The following is a 19,334-nucleotide window of genomic DNA, read 5'->3' on the forward strand; positions in this document are numbered from 1 at the left end:
AGCGACTTTGGGCAGTCCCCACAGGACCAATTTGGGGTGAAGTGTCTTGCCCAGGGACACAACGACAAGCTGACTGCACTTGGGATGGAACCAGTACTCCCCTGATCTGTAGTTCAACGCACTAACTGAGCCACAGACTCACAGTGTATTGCTACCAAAATCCATCAACGGCTTGAATACACTTGAATATCATGGGACATTTTGCGTTAAGTATTTGATAGCAGAAGACCCTAGTTTCCCATCAAAGTACTGAACCGGCCCGACCCTGCTTAGCTTCTAGGACACATTGAGTGAGCTTTGATCCAGTGCCATTGGCCTCAAACGTCTTGGTAGCCTTGTATTCTGTGAACACAACTAAATCAAAGTTTTAACAACATCTTTGTTACGATATTTTCTTGGCTCTCAACACTCCTACGACGGATATACAATAGCAATTTCATTGTGTTTTGTATTATTTCTCTTCCTCTCACAAGTGCCACTTCTGAAATGTTTTAACAAATGTAGGCCTACTTGTGTCTTTAACAATATCTTTGCTATTATAATTCCTTTCCCAGGCAGTCCCCAATCCAAGCATTGACCCAGCCTGACAGTGTTACAATATCAGACGAGATAAGGGTTTTTGAAAGTGTTACAAGATCATAAGCAAAAAGTCAAATGAAATGCCAAAGATTTGTGTTTTAAACACAATTCTTTTAATCCATCCCCCGCTTCTTTGGCCCCCAGTGCAGTTCCTTTATGAGTATTTTGTTACGTAAAATACTTTTAAAAAACGATCATTGTCATCTTTCGTATAAGAATATGGTTTCAATGAGGAAAAGAGGGAAAGTGTCTGGATGGCTTTGGCTCAAGGAGTAAATTAATGTCTACCACTGGGGGTCAGTAGTTTGACTCCCCAGCACGTCATAAAAGAGTTACAAGATGCTTTAGACCTGTCATTGGAAATGATGGTGAGAGGGCAAGTTTAAAGGTCCCATGTAATGGCCATTTCTACTGATCATAATTCCATTGTTGAGGTATATTAAAATAGATTTATATTGTGCAATTTTCCAAACTCACATTTGTTTCTCATACAGCATCTCTATATAGTATGTGTATTAACTCTCTGTCCTAAACGGCTTGTTGGAGCTCCTCCTCCCCCCCCCCCCCCTATGAGCAGTGGCCGTCTGCGAGTAACGTAACGGCTCCACGGACGTAATTTAACGGCTCCAGGGATTGGTCTATTTGGACCAATGGGTCCATTTCGGTATAGGCACATCACTGTACCGAGGAAGAAAACAATGGAAAAAGAGAAATCTCCAACGAGGCGTTTTGGGGCAGCATAGACAGGTCTTTTCTGTGTCAGAGTTTTACTCGCTACAGGGTGTACTTTGAGGGTTTGTAACTTTAGACCGTTTACATGCATAACAACCTTCATAACACACAAGGGGACAGGTAATAACCGGAAAAGCATGACATGGGACCTTTACGGCCAATAATGTGTGGCTTTTATTTAGCTAGTTTTAACATAAATAATATTCACCAAAATTGAGTGAATTTACGGAGTCCCTAAAGGGACAAAAAAAGAAAAAAAGAGAGAGAGAAAAAAAAAGTATCTCCTAACCCGTTATTTTTTTAGAAAGTGCGGTGCGCCAGGAAGTGGAGCACATAGGAGACAATTATTTAATTGCAGACCGTTATGTTTACATGGGGAAATGACAGTGCATACATTATTTTAGATATATTTCGAACTCAGACTTAATTTTGAGGACATTTCTTCATTTTTTCTCTCTCTATTTTTTCACCCATGTCCCTTTAGGGGCTCCGTAGTAATGCATAATTCTCCTAATCAACTTGTGTGTTCAGGGCCATCCCTCCCTACAGGCCGATCATGCAGGCTGCATGGGGCCTCACATTGCGCAGGGGGCCTCGGCTTATGAGCTCGGCTTGTGCGCAGTTCATGTCAACCACAACACAGAGAAATACTGATAGAAATGTGTGTGTTGTTGATACATTGCTGACAGAGGGAACTACATTTGAATACAGATTTAAGAAATATCAGTTTTTGAGCATGTCATAATAAGCATGTTTTGTCTTGACTATATTACAAATATATTAATTAGGGCCGGGACTTTAACGCGTTAATTAAGATTAATTAACTACACAAAAATGAACGCGTTAAAAAAATTAACGCATTTTAATCGCACTTATTTTTGCACCGCGGAACGTTTCTCACTGGATGAGTTTCAGGGGTACCGATTATACTGGAGCACCAACTAACGTTCATGACTTCAGACAACAACAAACCACAGTGAACAATAGTCAAACATGAATGAAGAAGCTGATGAGACCGCTTTGGTTGGCCCCGTGGATGGGACATTTTGTTTTAAAAAGCGGACGGATGGAAGCGTCGATAAGAGCACGGTTTTGCAAATTATGCAAAAAGGAATTTGCATATCACCGCAGCACATCAAGCCTCAAGTATCACCTCAATGCAAAACATATAGCAGCTAGCGTGGAAGCTAGCGTGGACGTTAGCCCGACTCAGAGTACAAGGACCCACACCCAATTTGCGTTGATCAAACAGTGGCCTATGCAACAGAGAGATTTTGTTTTTCATCAGGATATTGGAAGAATAGGAGGAATTGAGGTCAATCACTGGCACTTTTTTTATTTTATTTTAAATGGTACAGTACACTTTATGTTGAACTATTTATTATGTTGTTGGTGCAACTGGCACTTTATGTTGAACTGTTTATTGTTTTGGACAAGGTTATTGAGAGAGTTGGACTGAAATGTATTAGATTTTTTAAATCAACTGTTGGTAAATCAACAAAGTCTGTTATGCCCTCTGAAGCAACAGAGAGATGTTTTCTAATAGTCAGGGTTTCCAATGTTCTGAATGTACTTGAAAGTATTGTGTTTTACTTAAAAAACAAAGTGTTATAGTTTACAGAAGGTCTACCTACCTATAGGCTACCTGAATCTCTGAAATGTACTATATTCCTAAATATGCTATTGCTACACTTTATGGCAAAAATTGCACTTTTCTGTTGGTCTTGGTTAAGTACCACCTTGAAAAAAATAAACAATGTTTTGTTGCTTAAGCTTATGTATTCAGTCATTATTCAATGGTATACTAAAATCCATTTGAAAAAAATAAATAAAAATTGCTTCTCACTGTTCTCAGGTCAAATATTTATATGTGATTAAAAATGCGATTAATTTAGATTAATTAATTACAAAGCCTCTAATTAATTAGATTAATTTTTTTAATCGAGTCCCGGCCCTAATATTAATAAAATAATATAGTATTTGTATTATTTAATTGATTATGATTAAGATTATTATTAGTAGAAGTAGTTTATTTGAATTAATTATATTAAAAGCTGCTCTGGAGATGTTGTAATTTCTCCGCAAAAGTGAGTTACAGGAACTGTACCCAAATCTCTGGATTGCCCTCCACATTGCAGTAACTCTTCTTGTTTCATCTCACAATGTCGATTGGGGCCCCAAGTTGGCGAGGGACGGCCCTGTGTGTGTTGTTCAACCAACAGAAGACCACAACGTGATTTTTCAAAAAGATTTTTTTTCATAACTTGTTTACATGTAGTATAACCAAGAGGAGAGCAATACTATGTGTGGAGTGATTTTACTCTATCAGGGGGAATTATTTAGCCATTTCCACAAAACATCTTATGTTGATAATCATTACGTTGTAGCTCATTGTCTAATTTACAGTTGTTGAGAGAGTTTGTTTGGGTTTAAAATCATTTCGTTTTTTGGTTCGAATCCATCAATATATTTTTTTAACTTAACCGAAATGTATCCTCAAAACTCAAGAAATAATGCAATGCGGCATGACAATGTTTCGCTCGGTTCTCTCAAATTGGGTCAAAGGTGAACAACACCTGATGCTGGGTGTGGGTGCTGGGTGGTGGGTGTCCGATCTGATGGCTATAAGAGTCGGTCCCTCCTCCTCCCCTGTCAGCACTCTGTACGAAGGATGTCTCTGTTCATGGATTCAGACGTGTCTTCACTCAGGCAGAACCAGTGCAAAGACGTAATGGAATTTAAGACGTTATATGGAGAACCGGAACAATGTAAAGGTTAGTACAATTATCATTTACATCATCTCCTAAACAAATTAGTTGTCATCTTCTATTGACAGTAATATATTTCAGTTGAGTGACCACACCAGATGTAAATGAATCCTTGAATAAGATAAGGGAGCAAACGATGGAACTCTTTCAAATTAAATAATTCGTTTTGAAATGAAATGTGGATCAATATGATATCGTTTAAAGGAAAAAGAGGGCTTCTAAAAATACATCAAAATGTAATAGCATTTTTTTATTTTCTCCCACTTATTCTTTTTTATTTTATTTTATAAACGCATATTTTTCTATTATTTTTATTTTAATCTCGCCCCTTCCCTTTTGCCTTTCTCTCAGACGGCCGCAGTGAGCGCGCGCTATCCTCCCCGGAGCCGGAGCGAACCGCGGGGCCGATGGAGGGCCAGAGGAAGAGGAAGAGGACCATCTTTAGCCGGGCCCAGCTCACCGAGCTGGAGCAAGCCTTCGCTGTGACTCCGTACCCGGACATCACCCTGCGGGAGAGGCTGGCTGCACACACACACCTTCCCGAGAGCAAGATACAGGTGAGTGTGTGTCTGCGGCTCAGCTCTGAAACTCCCCCAAAACAGAAAACTATATTTAGAAAAACAATTGCTTACTGTATTGTCAGGGACAATTATTCGTTGTGCAGTTTTTAGAATTATGTATAGTCTATAATATAACTGAATTATAATTATTATGCATTAATGTTTTTAACCCTTGAATTATGCATCTGGTGAAGGAGAGGCTTATTTTATTTACTTTACATGCTGATGGGATATATCTTAACTTTTATTTTTGTATTTTATATCTGTCTTGTTCTCTGTTAGCTTGTTTTATTTTTACATTATTCTCTATTCTCTGATTTCTTTTTACATGTATTTAAATGTCATTTTCTGTGTTTCTGTTGGATTATATAAATCTTTTACTACTACTACTACTACTACTACTACTACTACTACTACTACTACTACTACTACTACTACTACTAATAATAATAATAATAATAATAATAATAATAATAATAATAATAATAATAATAATAATAATAGTTAACCCTGTAAAATATACATTTGAATCTGGAAGGTAAGAAGAAATAGGGGAGTCAAAAGTACAATATTTTACCTGTTGTAGAATATAGTATAGTGCTTAACATTGAAATGCTCAAGGAAAATACAAGTCCTATGCACTCAATGTTAACCTTTTTTTTTTATCCAGGTGTGGTTCCAAAACAGAAGAGCTAGAAGTATCAAGACCGTTAGAATCCCCAAGTCCACCAAACCCCCCCTGGGAGGGAGAGGTGATCCCCCCACCTCCGCCTTCCTCGGCTCCTCATCCCTGGTGGACATATTCCGGCCCGAGCAGAGCCACTGTGAGGAGGTGCAGCAGATTTACTCTGACTGGATCCAGATCTACAGCAACCCTGTGTCATCACCGCCATCTTGCTCCTCCCTCCACCAGCACCAACCCTGCAAACCCTCGGATTCTCATGTCTGGGAGGATGAGCACCACCCGCGGCAGCACCTGGGACCAGCACTCCCCGCCTTCCTTCCTGGTTCTTTTCCCCCAGCCCGTCAGCCTCACCCCTCGGCCTCCGCCCGCTCCTACCAGGCCTTCAGGAACTTCAAACCCCAGACTATAGCTCCATCCCCTCACCAGGCCGTGTACGGAGGCGGCGCTGCAGGTGGAGCCCACACCTCCATAGATCAGGTGGTCCCTTCCCACCATCAGCCGGTGTACTGGGAGGTGACTCAGGGCCAAGGACACCACCACCCGCACCACAATCACCACCCACAAATGGGAGCTCAGACCTCCATGGGCTACATATCAGACTTAATCTACAACGCCGCCATCGTCACCAACTTCCTGGAGCACTGATCAATCCGGTTATCCGGATGTGGAGGAAATAGTAGTTTCAGTGTCATGTTGGGAACATCCCAACCAGTCTGGAAAAACAAGACTGATATTTGTTACAAATAATATTAGCAACTAGCAAAAAAGAAATAACCAGGAAATGTAGAGAGTAGAGAGTAGAGAATCTCCAACAACTTCGGACTGGAAAGCAATAGTTCAGGAAATTCATACGGAACAACTGACTTTCTCTCTGAGACATAACTCAAATGCGAAAATTATACTGAAAAATTGTAAATGCTATTTGAAACCCAACTGATGTCCTGATCACATACTCTCTATGTTTGGAAGGCTTGCTTTACTTGGCCCTGTACTTGGGCTGAAAAGGTGGACCTTAATCTATGAATGGAGGGGTCACAGACCCAGGACAGATAATTGAAAAGGTCAATCATGGACAGAGAGGACCCAAAGACTCTGATGTTGTGATGTACCCTGCCTCCATTAGCCTTATGTGTCTAAATATGTGTACACGTCAAAGAAGTATCCAAGTAGATAAATGTGTGTTCAAATGTATAGGTGTGTGCGTATGTATTGTATGTAAATTGTTTTCTTTCATTCTACATGATAGTAAGCACTTCATGTTACCCATGATTACGTTCACACTGTTTGTCTGATTTTTACAAAAATGAAAAACAATAAAACAAAGTTTAAAAAACAAAGAAAGGGAAATAGTATTTCTGTCAGACTCCTTTTATTTCCTGTCTAACAGCTTCCTTCTATACGTCAGTCGTGTGTGTTACCAGATTGTTCCTTAAACACAATATGTGTTAGAATTGGACGGTTTTTAGATATTTCTGGCTCAGTTTTCAACGTTTTAACATGCTAAACCTTCAATGCAAATGGCCAAAATGGTTGCCATTATCTTACCTTTAGACACAAAATGGCTGTCATTATAACAGTCAACAGTCCCATGCTTCGATTACAGAAAGCTATAGCATTTGCACAGTCACTGAATTACAAGTAACACACTTTTAAAACATTCTTCTTATTTGAACTTAATTCATTCAAATTACTGAACTACTTCTGCCTTGGAAGACAACATCTGAAATCCTCCTCCTGTAGCCTCGACATCATCCCGACAGGATTTTTTTTCAAAACTGTTTTTCATTGCTTGGCCTCAGATATACTACACATAGTAAACAAGTCTCTTCAATCAGGTGTATCTCCACAGGCCCTGAAAACTGCAAGAATTAAACCGCTCCTAAAAAAGCATAACCTAGCCATAATGAATAACTACAGGCCAATATCAAACCTTCCATTTTTAAGCAACGTGATTGAAAAAGCTGTTTTTCAACAGTTGAGTAATTTCATGTTTTTAACTGACGGTTTTGATGTGTTTCAGTCGGGCTTTCGAAAGCACTGAGACTTCTCTTGTTAAGGTCTTAAATGACATCCATTTGAACACAGACGGTGGCAGAATATCAGTTTTAGTATTATTAGATCTCAGCGCTGCCTTTGATACTGTTGACCACAACATATTGCTAGACCGTCTTGAAAACTGGGTGGGAGTTTCAGCAACAGCTCTAAACTGGTTTAGCTCCTACTTAAAGGACAGAACAAACTTTGTCTCAATAGGCAATTACAAATCAACCCTGATAAATATGTCATGCAGGGTTCCTCAAGGCTCCATCTTAGGACCTTTGCTTTTTCATATTTATATGCTACCTCTGGCTGAAATTATTAAAAAGAGCAATCTAACCTATCACATCTATGCAGACGACACCCAGATTTATTTTAAAATTACACCGGGAGACTATTCTCCGATTAGAACACTGAGCAAGTGCATTGAGCACATCACTGACTGGATGACTCAGAACTTTCTCCAACTGAACAAACAAAAAACTGAGATAATTGTTTTCGGAGCAAAGAAAGACCGATTAAAAGTAAAGTCACAGAGCTTCAGTCGGCAGACTAAAAAGTAACTCACAAAGCAAGAAATCTAGGTGTAGTGATGGACTCAGACCTGAATTTGAGCAGTCACATTACAACAGTTATTAGGTCTGCATACTACCACCTGAAGAATATATCAAGGATTAAAAAACTAATGTCGCAACAGGATTTAGAAAAACTTGTCTATGCTTTTATCTTCAGTAGACTCGACTACTGCAATAGTGTATTCACAAGGCTCACAAAAAAATCTATCAGAAAGCTGCAGCTGATTCAGAACACTGCTGCTCGAGTTCTCACTGACACTAGAAAAGTGGATCACATCACTCTGGTTCTGAGATCATTACACTGGCTTCCTGTCGACCAAATAATTGATTTAAAAATACTACTGCTAGTTTTTAAATCACTAAATGGCTTAGGACTGAGGTATATAGACGACCTCCTCCATCACTATGAAGCATACAGGAGTCTCAGGTATTCTGGGTCGGGTCTGCTCTCTGTTCCGAGAATAACAACTAAACATGGAAAAGCAGCTTTTAGTTATTATGCCCCAACAATCTGGAAAAAACTGCCTAAATCATGCACGTCCGCTGAAACACTTCCTATTTTCAAATCCAGACTAAAAACGGATCTATTTGCCGCTGCTTTTAATTGAGCTGCTCATACTCACACTACAGTATGCCTTTTAGTCATGTATTCTGTACCTGCTGTGTTTATTTATTTATTTAATTTCATTATCTTTGCTTTTTATGCCTGTTTTTAAATGTCATTTAATAATGTATTTATGCTGTATTTGTTCTATGTCTTTTGTTGTTTGCGTTGCCTTGCCTTGCCTTTTCCGTGTAATTTTATTATGTTGAACTTTTGTTTGATGGTATTGCTCAACCCTGGAAAATTGAAACTGCTTTTTAATTACATTTCAAGGGGAAACATTTTCTCAAGATTTAACACATGTTAAACGTAGTAAATTGAAAAAAGAAAGTGGTTATGTTTAGTCAAATATTATGTTTTGGGGTTAAAATAAGTATGTTTGAATGTTATGTAACCCAAGTTCCGTACATACTGTTCATTGAGTATATTACGCACAGTGGTATCCTGAGTTAAAGCCTTGGATAGAAAACATATTTGTGATAAGCCAAAAAAAAAAACGTTACCTGGAAGAAAATACATGTCATGTCAGGCAAATTACCACTGTAGTTTTATTGTTGGGAAAACAATTTTTAGGGGACCGGGCTGGCATGTATTCAGCCATTACAGTATTAATGTATCTATGGGGTAAACTTGTGAAGGGGTGAAACATCAATGGTGTGGTCTCTCAAACAATACTAACGTTGGTCACTCAGCACAGAAATATTGTATTCGTTTTTTCTTGTATGAATAGATACAAAATTCCCAAATTAGACTCAATGTTATCCATTGATAACAATACCTTTTGTAATACTGATAGCATAACAGATAAATGTAAAGAAAGCTTTCAAAAGTCATTTGTAGTCTATAATACTTGAAATACTGACATTTATTGAAATTGCACTTTTTCTAATTGCTATTTGTGTTCTATGGAGGAAACCACAGTTGATGTTTTAATGAGAGCTGGATTCTGTTTGAGAGCAGTTTTATAAAAAATTATAATACACACACACATAGTGTTGTGATGCCCTAATAAATGTACTGTCTAATGTAATATCTTATTTCGTTTGCTGCAATGTGGAGTTGTGGAATTAAGAGTTTTGTGATCACAGTCTTGCAAATTGAAACTCTTTTTGTGAAAACGGAGCCAAAGGACACTGTAAGATATGTCTATAGTCATAAGCCTAGGACTTAGTTTCAGTATTTTTCTCGTTTCATTTTGATATTTTTTAAAATAAATGTAATGTTCTTGACATGGATTCTCCTCACAGATGCCTGCTCCTGTTTTCCTGCTGTAAGCCAACCATGGCATGTTTAATGCTGCGACCCCGCGAGTATTATCTTTCAAAACATCCTGATTAAAATGATTCCTTGTGCTAAGATACCATGACAGGAATAATTATTTTCTAAATCAAAATATATTTTTCTCATATCTCTCTGTAATGTAAGTATCGGGAGCATTAGATGGATGGAGGGGAACAAAATGAAAAATAAGAAATTAAAGCCGGAGCTCAGGGTCTATCAGCTTACAGGCTCTGTAATTCTGCCTGGATTTAAGTTTTGAAATATTACATGAGAGGTATAATACAGAGGCCAATATGACGGACAGCAGTGCACACTGTTTGTCCAGAGATCTCTGTATATCATAATCATCTTTAATACCAAATAATCTTTCAATAAACCTTTAATCCGGGTGTCAAATCTCAGATCTTCGGAAAATACTTTTTTTGTGTGTTCCAGATGTAGTGACATATTTTAATCTTTCCACTGATATAACAGGACTTGATCAGAGGAGGATGGGAAAGTTTACCAAAAAAATATGATTTCATACGGTGAGAATGGATCATAGAAATCAGATCGGATGTGTGGTAAGAAATAAGAGACATGGTGTTATTGTCCTGAGGATGCTAAGTCTTCTGTATGTCTGCAGCACAGCAATCGTTTGTTTTTCAAGAATGGGATGGCTTTTTAAATCACTTCAAAACAGTAAGCACATATCAAAGACAAACATTAGCACATCTGTCAGGTGGAGTAAGATGATAAAATAATTCAAAAAAAGGTTTAGTAAATATTATTAGTAACTGATGCCACAGCTGGTGGATTATATGGAGGTCAAAACCAGTCAGAGTAAAAAAGAAAAGAAAAAAGAACTCAAGAGCTTTTGTACTCATCTCAGCTCTGTTGTACTGTGTCAATACTTTTTTGAAAAACTACTCTTTAGATTGTTAAAAATGAACAATAATGCTCATTTAATATTTAATAGGGATATTGGATACCAATTTGACTTGACCATATCAAAAACATAACATTTAAAAAAGCCAAGGTTTCAAATAAATCATTAAACACCATTAGTCTAATATACTGTCCAAATCAAACTCTCTTTCTGTTCTCAAATGTTTCAGACTTTTCACCATGGTGCAAAGAAAAAATCTGGCATAATTGATATTTTCTTTCTTTTTGAGATAAGTGTATTTTTATGCATGGTCCTCCTTGTTCAATAAAGACATACATACATTTGAATCAGGAGAGACTTCATTTTGTTTAAAGAACATTTATTGACACATGTCATATGATAAATGTGAAGTCTTTGGCGATTATACCCCGATCCTGAAATCGTATATCTAAAGGGGAAAAAGCAGTTTGAGCATATAGGGAACCCCCCGGGGTCTAGACACTGGTGATGATGATGAAGATCTGGATTTGATTTAATATAAAATGATGTATTATATTACATTATTGCCTCTGCATTGGATTATTATCGGAAAGGGTAATAACTTCATAATTAACTAGCCTACGTCTGAAAGCAGAAGTCTGGGGAAAATAATTGCAAGTCTCTTCGGTGAGAATGTCACAAAATGATTTAAAAAGAAAAGCCAAATTCTAAGAAAAAAGGCTTATTTTGAAGAAAAGTCAAATTCTGATAAAAAAAGTCAAAGTTTGAGATGCATTGTGGGACATGTAGTTTATGGGCAATGTGCTTCTGTAAGCGGCATGTAACCGTATAATAAACATATTATATTCTTTGCAAGCTCTTGTGGGGCCACATCAAGTGAAGTCGCGGGCCGGATTTGGCCCCCGAGCCTTGAGTTTGACACCCCTGGCTTAAAGGGACAGTTTACATCAAAAATAAAAATGTTCTTTGACCTGTAGTGCTATTTAATAGTCCATAGTTGATGTACGATGTAACATTTTGTAGATATCTGTCTTCTCTGTAATCAAATGGAACACGGTCACTAAGCTTGTTGCGTATGAAAAACTCAACAGGAATGACTTCTTCCAGAAATCATAACCAGGTTGCTCAAACTTTAATGTGAACTCGCTGAAGAGAGTAGATGAACAATTATTTTTGTGCAGTAATATGATAGAAACTAAAATGTGCTGCATTAAATTGCTGACAAAAAGGCCTGCCAATTATTTTAAGTAACTAGGTCATGAATTCAGGAAAGATACATTGTTGAGTTTTTCAATTGTAATTTTAGCTTCAGAACAACAAGGCGAGGGCCTTCTGGTTCCAAGAAGGCAGAATCTCCACGCTCAATAAACCAACACTTTGCAACTCACACAAAAACAATCTAAAGGATAAGAGTTTTTAAGATTAAGATCACTTTATTAATCCCCGAGGGAAATTCAGTTCTTTACTCTGTTTTTGTACACACATATGCCCATTGTAGTGACATGCACTGATTTAGAGGTGTCAGAGCGAAGGGATTGTTAGTTTTTTCGTCGCCCAGGAGAGGAACTGGCACCTCTGCAGCTAGCAGTCAAGACTATGTATTTTTGATCCGATCGGGACATGAAAGGCAACCCTTTGGTTCCCAAGCCAAGCCCTACAGATTGAGCAGCGGCCCCCGGCCTGCATTTTACCTGTCCTCGACCACAGGCCCACGGGGTGAACGCTGGAAGGCAACACTAACTGGTGGATTACCAATTGTAGGAATAAACTAGTTAATCCAGATGATTTTATTACACACACAAATATGATTACATGATCTGAGAACAAAATTGAAAATGTACATTAAGTAAATAAACATTTATATTTAGGTTGTTGGATGAAGAACATTTAAAATTGAAGAAGAGCTGTAAATAAATAAGAAATATATTTAAATTCAATGAAAAGAAAGTCTGGTCAGGTGGTATGTAATGTCAGATAAAGCGACCAATATTCATTTTGAACCAATTAGCTTTCTTGGAATGTTGAATCATCCATTTATTGCTTCTAGAAAATGTATTTTTAAATTCTCAGTAACTCTGACCTTGCACAAAAATCTCACATATTTTCCTGTCAAATAAAAAGAAAACAAGTCTGTAGGGTTTCCTAGGCAAAGTGAAATGTCTGTTCTGAATCAGTCGGCCTGTTGGGGCTGCCGACGTTCCGCTTTAAGTTCTGACACAGGTCCCTGGTTCTGTGTGCATAGCGGCTATGGTTCTCCTAGTTCCCCCTCCATGGTCCGGACCAGCACATACAGCTCAGCGAGCCCCACAACAGAGGCAGCGATCACAGCCGCTAATACTCGCTGGAAAACAAATACAAAGCCAAAGTTAACTTTAACCTTTTGGTGAATACAAACACATTCAAAGAAAAGAACACCAGATATTGTCCCCTAGTGGTGACCTATGTAGTAAATCGACTATAAAAGACTACAATTTCTACGGCTCCAGCCTTTGAGAGACACATACAGTGGGGCAAAAAAGTATTTAGTCAGCCACCAATTGTGCAAGTTCTCCCACTTAAAAAGATGAGAGGCCTGGAATGTTCATCCTAGGTATGCCTCAACTACGAGACAAAATGAGAAAAAAACATCCAGAAAATCATAAAGTCTGATTTTTAAAGACTTTATTTGCAAATTATGGTGGAAAATAAGTATTTGGTCAATAACAAAAGTTCATCTCAATACTTTGTTATATACCCTTTGTTGGCAATGACAGAGGTCAAACGTTTTCTGTAAGTCTTCACAAGGTTTTCACACACTGTTTCTGGTATTTTGGCCCGTTCCTCCATGCAGATCTCCTGTAGATCAGTGATGTTTTGGGGCTGTTGCTGGGCAACACAGACTTTCAACTCCCTCCAAAGATTTTCTATGGGGTTGAGATCTGGAGACTGGCTAGGCCACTCCAGGACCTTGAAATGCTTCTTACGAAGCCACTCCTTCGTTGCCCGGGCGGTGTGTTTGGGATCATTGTCATGCTGAAAGACCCAGCCACGTTTCATCTTCAATGCCCTTGCTGATGGAAGGAGGTTGTCACTCAAAATCTCACGATACAAGGCACCATTCATTCTTTTCTTTACACGGATCAGTCGTCCTGGTCCCTTTGCAGAAAAACAGCCCCAAAGCATGATGTTTCCACCCCCATGTTTCACAGTAGATATGGTGTTCTTTGGATGCAACTCAGCATTCTTTCTCCTCCAAACACATCAAGTTGAGTTTTTACCAAAAAGTTCTATTTTGGTTTCATCTGACCATATGACATTCTCCCAATCCTCTTCTGGATCATCGAAATGCTCTCTAGCAAACTTCAGACGGGCCTGGACATGTACTGGCTTAAGCAGGGGGACACGTCTGGCACTGCAGGATTTGAGTCCCTGGCGGCGTAGTGTGTTACTGATGGTAGCCTTTGTTACTTTGGTCCCAGCTCTCTGCAGGTCATTGAGTAGGTCCCCCCGTGTGGTTCTGGGATTTTTGCTCACCGTTCTTGTGATCATTTTGTGAGTGAGATTTTGCGTGGAGCCCCAGATCGAGGGAGATTATCAGTGGTCTTGTATGTCTTCCATTTTCTAATAATTGCTCCCATAGTTGATTTCTTCACACCAAGCTGCTTACCTATTGCAGATTCAATCTTCCCAGCCTGGTGCAGGTCTACAATTTTGTTTCTGGTGTCCTTTGACAGCTCTTTGGTCTTGGCCATAGTGGAGTTTGGAGTGTGAGTGTTTGAGGTTGTGGACAGGTGTCTTTTATACTGATAACGAGTTCAAACAATTGCCATTAATACAGTTAACGAGTGGAGGACAGAGGAGGCTCTTAAAGAAGAAGTTACAGGTCTGTGAGAGCCAGAAATCTTGTTTGTTTGTAGGTGACCAAATACTTATTTTCCACCATAATTTGCAAATAAATTCTTTAAAAATCAGACAATGTGATGTTCTGGATTTTTTTTTCTAATTTTGTCTCTCATAGTTGAGGTATACCTAGGATGAAAATTCCAGGCTTCTCTCATCTTTTTAAGTGGGAGAACTTGCACAATTAGTGGCTGACTAAATACTTTTTTGCCCCACTCTATATGTGCAACCTTTGTGGGAGATGCCGTGGAGACGGTTTTAACTTGAAATCTGACTTTGTAACTAACAACATATTAGATACAACATAATAGAACGTTTTTTTAATCATTGTATCTGAGTTTTGCATCTTTTGTCTTGATTTGTTTGATTTTTTAACTAACCACAAGTCATACAAAATCAACACATCATCAGAAGCTCAAGAAGTCCTCACAACTGTGAGTAAAACTAATAAAGAAAATACATTATAAATGTCTGTTTGAAAGTGTTGCTCAAGGAAACAAAAAGGAAGGAAGCCGGGACAATAGGTTTTAAAAAAGAAAAGCCTATGCATAGCTGCCGAGATGAACAGCACGGCATGTAGCTACGTTAACTTAAGAGCCAATTACATGTATAGTACAGATTTAAAATGAAATGTACTCTTACCGCTGCAGTGTCAGTGAACAGGTACTGACTCCCCATATATGAACAGGCAAAAGCAGCAACCACTGTGACCAGGAAGTTGAATATTGTCACCACCACTGCTTTGACTGATCGCACTGGAGGAGAGAAAAAACAAACACAAGTTCAGAGGAAGTTCCTAAGGCCGGAGGGGATCATCGTTCATAGTGACGTCACTCTTCCTATCGTTGTGAAGCAGATTCACCAAGCTTTGGATTGTTCACCCGCTAATAGGGAACGTGGGTCGTGTTTGAACCGTCATGAGACAGGTACGTTTTACCCTACTGATGATGTTTTGTTGCAATAGTAATCCTCGGTTATGTGTATGTGATTATCCGCCTGACTGCAGCTAATCTCGCAAACTACTTGCTAGGCCATTAGCCTAATATTTATTGTGCCCATTGATAACTGTATGTTCAAGGAATTTGATGTTGTTGTTGCGATGATTCACAGGTTGACTCCTCTTAACTGGCAGGTTAAGCAAAAAGGCATCTTCGTCAATTCGCTATCTTATGCCCTAAACCTTACCTATTCAGTTTCAGGACACAGTTTGGCCATGTTCCATACCCACTGTGTTATAATACACTAGTAAGGCGATTAGGCAATAAATAAATACACGTTTCTGTTTTCTTCACCAGCATTACGACTGTAAGGGAGTGAGGAGGGAGAGTCTAGTGAAAATCTACTTTTTTATGATTGGCAGGGGAAGATCTGCACTGTACTGGACATATTTTTCTAGTTTTCAATGTAATACTCTCATGGCTTTATGTGCTCCCGGGGCCTGTTTCCTTCCAGTAGCATGGTGCTACATTGCTTCAACGATGGGAAGGAAGTGCTTAAAAGCTACGGTGCCAGCAGAAGAAGGGAGAAGCGTCTAATATAATGGAGGGACTGCTGGTGGTTCGGCCTCCAAACCTAGTATTTATCTTCGTTTAGTTTCAAATTGGGGCTCATCTGGGATATTCACCAGATACCTTTTTACATCCCCCAAACATATACAATATGAAACACATACATTATATTTTCAAATATATAATTCTGCCTCTGATTTCTAGAATTAGGATCCTATAATAAGCGATGGCAAATGTGTATCACACTCACTTTCCCGTCCAAAATCTGCTAGCGATTCATTGCGGTCGATTTCCTGAAGACAAAAAAAAAGATATTTATCACAAGGTAAAATATTAACCATAATACCAATGTAGTCCTCTGAAATACAATATATTTATTTTTTATCAAGTATCACATAATATTATCATCAATGCATCGTATTTTCTCCGCGTATAGTAAAATGCTGTCGGTTTTAAAAGGTCCCATGTCATGGCCATTTCTACTGATCATAATTCCATAGTTGAGGTCTACTAGAATAGATTTATATTGTGTAATTTTCCAAACTCACATTGGTTTCCCATACAGCATCTCTGTATTGCATGAGTATTCACTCTGTCCTACACGGCTTGTTGGAGCTTGTTGGAGCTCCTGCCTCCCCCCCCCCCCCCCCCCCTGCTCTGATTGGTCAGCTCGCCCACTCTGTTCTGATGAGTCCACCACCGTTACAGCGGAACATCAGTGATTATGTGTTACAATGGCGTTAGCAACCAGAAAATGACACCAGTAATGACAAACAGATGAGAATTCTGCGTGGGGTCTGGGTGCTGTGTTGGCGGGACGTTGCGCCGCTCGCTGCTGTGAGGAGGGCACAGTGTGAGCTCTATTACTGGTGTTGTTTCCTGGTTGCTGCGTGGGTTCTGCGAGACAACGAGTTCTCGCGAAAATAAGCCTGAACTCAGCCATGGACGCGGGAAGGGGGGCTCTGCGAATGCCGCGGCCCAGCCGTAACACGGCCATAACGCGGCCGTAACACGGCGCAGACGGACCCGGTGGAAATTAGGGGTCGCAGTTTCGCCGCTGACATGCATAATTTACAATAATTTACATGCATAAAAACCTTCATAACACACAAGGGGACGGGTAATAACCGGGAAAGCATGACATGGGACCCTCAAGGCTGCATTAAGTCTCACTCAATGAAAGAATAATATGTTGAATACATTATAATATTTAGATGTGTTTCTGTAATACAGTGATAGCATGAATTATATCTTGCCTTTTTTAAATTTGTAATGTTATTGTATACTGTATAGGATAAAGTTACCTGAGTGTTGACATTTCGTGTGATTCTGTTGTATTCCTCATTGGCCAGCTTAGCTTTGATCCTCTCAAGACGTGCGACGAGAACTGGGTTCTGAGGGAAAAAAGTCACAATTTTATTTCAATTGTTTGGAACATCTTGAAGTTTATGAGCATACTTGGAAAGGAAAATACTGCACTTAAATTTGTATAGGGATAGGATGCAGCTGTGGGCTCAAAAGACACTAAACTGTTTATTTGATCACAATGGAGCTTAAGTGAATGTTATTTTAACTTGTTAGCTTGTTGCATTGTTTCCTGCATGCTGTGATTGCAACAAACACTAATGGACATGTTAGAGATTTAACAGAAATATATAGTGCCTGTATATTGGGCGTATCCATGGTTTCACTTACTCTGGGAGGCTTCACAACCTCAGGCAGGTGCAGCGAGCTTTCCTCCAAAACCTCATGCAGGTAGAAGGGATGCCCTGCAAGAAAAAAGTCAAACATAAGTAGACTATTTTATATCGTGTCAGCACTCTTTAGCATTGCTTTGCTAAAACTTCAAGACAGGAGTTATGTCTTTAATATTAATCACACATGAATTGTGACTTTATCTTGGGATGTTGATAAATGAAATAATACAGTGAAAGCTTTATATTTACATTACCAACAGTTCATATTAAGTTCGTAAAAAATCCGCCATCAAATTATACTTTACTTTCACAGAGTTTAAGTATTTAACCATAATTTACACACGGCATCATTTACACACGGCATCTATTGCACGTCTTTCCGTCCTGGCAGAGGGATCCCTCCTCTGTTGCTCTCCCTGAGGTTTCTCCCATTTTTCCCTTTAAATTGTGGGTTTTCTCTGGAAGTTTTTCCTTGTACGATGTGAGGGTCTAAGGACAGAGGGTGTCGTGTTGTCATACTGATATTCTGTACAAACTGTGAAGTCCACTGAGACAAATGTAACATTTGTGATATTGGGCTATATAAATAAACATTGATTGATTACATTACAGAACTGTACCATTGTCCTGGAGGTACTTCTTCAGTGTTCTGGCTGTACTGAAGGACAGGGTTGTGGGTTCTGTTTTTCCAAGTGTCTCCTCCAGTTCTTCCATCAATCTCTGCGGCAGACACGAGTCAGTCTTCTCTAATAATTCCGCCACCTTATTTCTGAATGAATCCCCGACCACAAACGACGAAGCCATGGCTAAATCCACCTGACTGTGACTGGAAGACTGTTGTAAAGCGTCGCAACTGTCAAGAGAAATATATATTTTGTCAAGCTACTTCACAGTGAACATATACCTACTTGAAAGGACGTCAATACTATCGTTAACTGTATAAATTATTATACAAATAAGTTCGGCGTTTATCAGCTAATACCACTAGCGAGAGATAAATATAAAACACAAGTAAGCAGCCATGTTGTTTCCCTTGTGACATGATGATCATTCGATCATGTGACCAACTCATGGGTAAAGAAAAAAGAACCGTTGCATTGCGTATTTTGTTTCAATATGTCAAATTCCATTTCAAGTCTTTGTTAACTTTCAAATGTATCTTATGTTTTTTGACAAAATAATGTTTTATTCCATTATCAAACTCTAATGTTTCTCGCTGCACTACGTCTGAAACGTCTGAAATCCTCTCAGAGGTGCCTTCACGGTCTGCTCACAAACTCGTAATGCCAAAACCGTGACGTCCCTTATGTTTCTGATGGGCCATTATTTGAAAAATAAAAATATGCTTTTATCGCCTTCTTGCTAAATGTTTATTTTTGTATTTTGACCATGCACAGCTCTTAGTAAAAAATACACAACGCTTGGTTTGGATTCAGTCAGTCTATTCCCGTGGATGTGGAATTTCCCACAAAATTAACCTTAGAAAAAAAACGACAACAATCGTTTCAATCTCATCACCTTCAGTACCATCATGTCTTTAACGTGGATTTGGATTATTTGC

General features: G+C 38.9%; 2 protein-coding genes across 2 annotated transcripts; one reads left to right on the forward strand and one right to left on the reverse strand.

Annotated features, from left to right (window-relative positions):
• Positions 1-3,955: 3,955 nt before the first annotated feature.
• LOC307038308 (homeobox protein SEBOX-like) lies at positions 3,956-6,586 on the forward strand. The gene is made up of 3 exons (XM_079679697.1): positions 3,956-4,085; positions 4,431-4,636; positions 5,310-6,586. Exons 1-3 carry the CDS (start codon positions 3,983-3,985, stop codon positions 5,967-5,969), a joined length of 969 nt encoding a protein of 322 aa, XP_079535823.1. The 5' UTR covers positions 3,956-3,982; the 3' UTR covers positions 5,970-6,586.
• A 5,875-nt stretch (positions 6,587-12,461) lies between these two features.
• vma12 (vacuolar ATPase assembly factor VMA12) lies at positions 12,462-19,050 on the reverse strand. The gene is made up of 6 exons (XM_079677782.1): positions 18,394-19,050; positions 17,772-17,845; positions 17,381-17,470; positions 16,327-16,369; positions 15,211-15,323; positions 12,462-13,030 (listed from the first exon to the last, which is right to left on the reverse strand). The coding sequence occupies exons 1-6, from the start codon at positions 18,575-18,577 to the stop codon at positions 12,935-12,937; spliced, it is 600 nt and encodes a 199-aa protein (XP_079533908.1). The 5' UTR covers positions 18,578-19,050; the 3' UTR covers positions 12,462-12,934.
• Positions 19,051-19,334: the final 284 nt, after the last annotated feature.

Source organism: Notothenia rossii, assembly GCF_949606895.1.
Source record: "Notothenia rossii genome assembly, chromosome: 4".
NCBI lineage: Eukaryota > Metazoa > Chordata > Actinopteri > Perciformes > Nototheniidae > Notothenia > Notothenia rossii.

Excerpts from the sequence above, each read along its gene's own strand:
- LOC307038308 (XM_079679697.1), top strand. The coding sequence starts at position 3,983 with ATGTCTCTGTTCATGGATTCAGACGTGTCTTCACTCAGGCAGAACCAG. Across the intron at positions 4,086-4,430 it reads AGAACCGGAACAATGTAAAG|ACGGCCGCAGTGAGCGCGCG; the intron begins GTTAGTACAATT and ends CCTTTCTCTCAG. Across the intron at positions 4,637-5,309 it reads TTCCCGAGAGCAAGATACAG|GTGTGGTTCCAAAACAGAAG; the intron begins GTGAGTGTGTGT and ends TTTTTTATCCAG.
- vma12 (XM_079677782.1), bottom strand. The coding sequence starts at position 18,577 with ATGGCTTCGTCGTTTGTGGTCGGGGATTCATTCAGAAATAAGGTGGCG. Across the intron at positions 17,471-17,771 it reads AGGTTGTGAAGCCTCCCAGA|AACCCAGTTCTCGTCGCACG; the intron begins GTAAGTGAAACC and ends TTTTTCCCTCAG. Across the intron at positions 13,031-15,210 it reads TGTTCACTGACACTGCAGCG|CGAGTATTAGCGGCTGTGAT; the intron begins GTAAGAGTACAT and ends TTTGTTTTCCAG.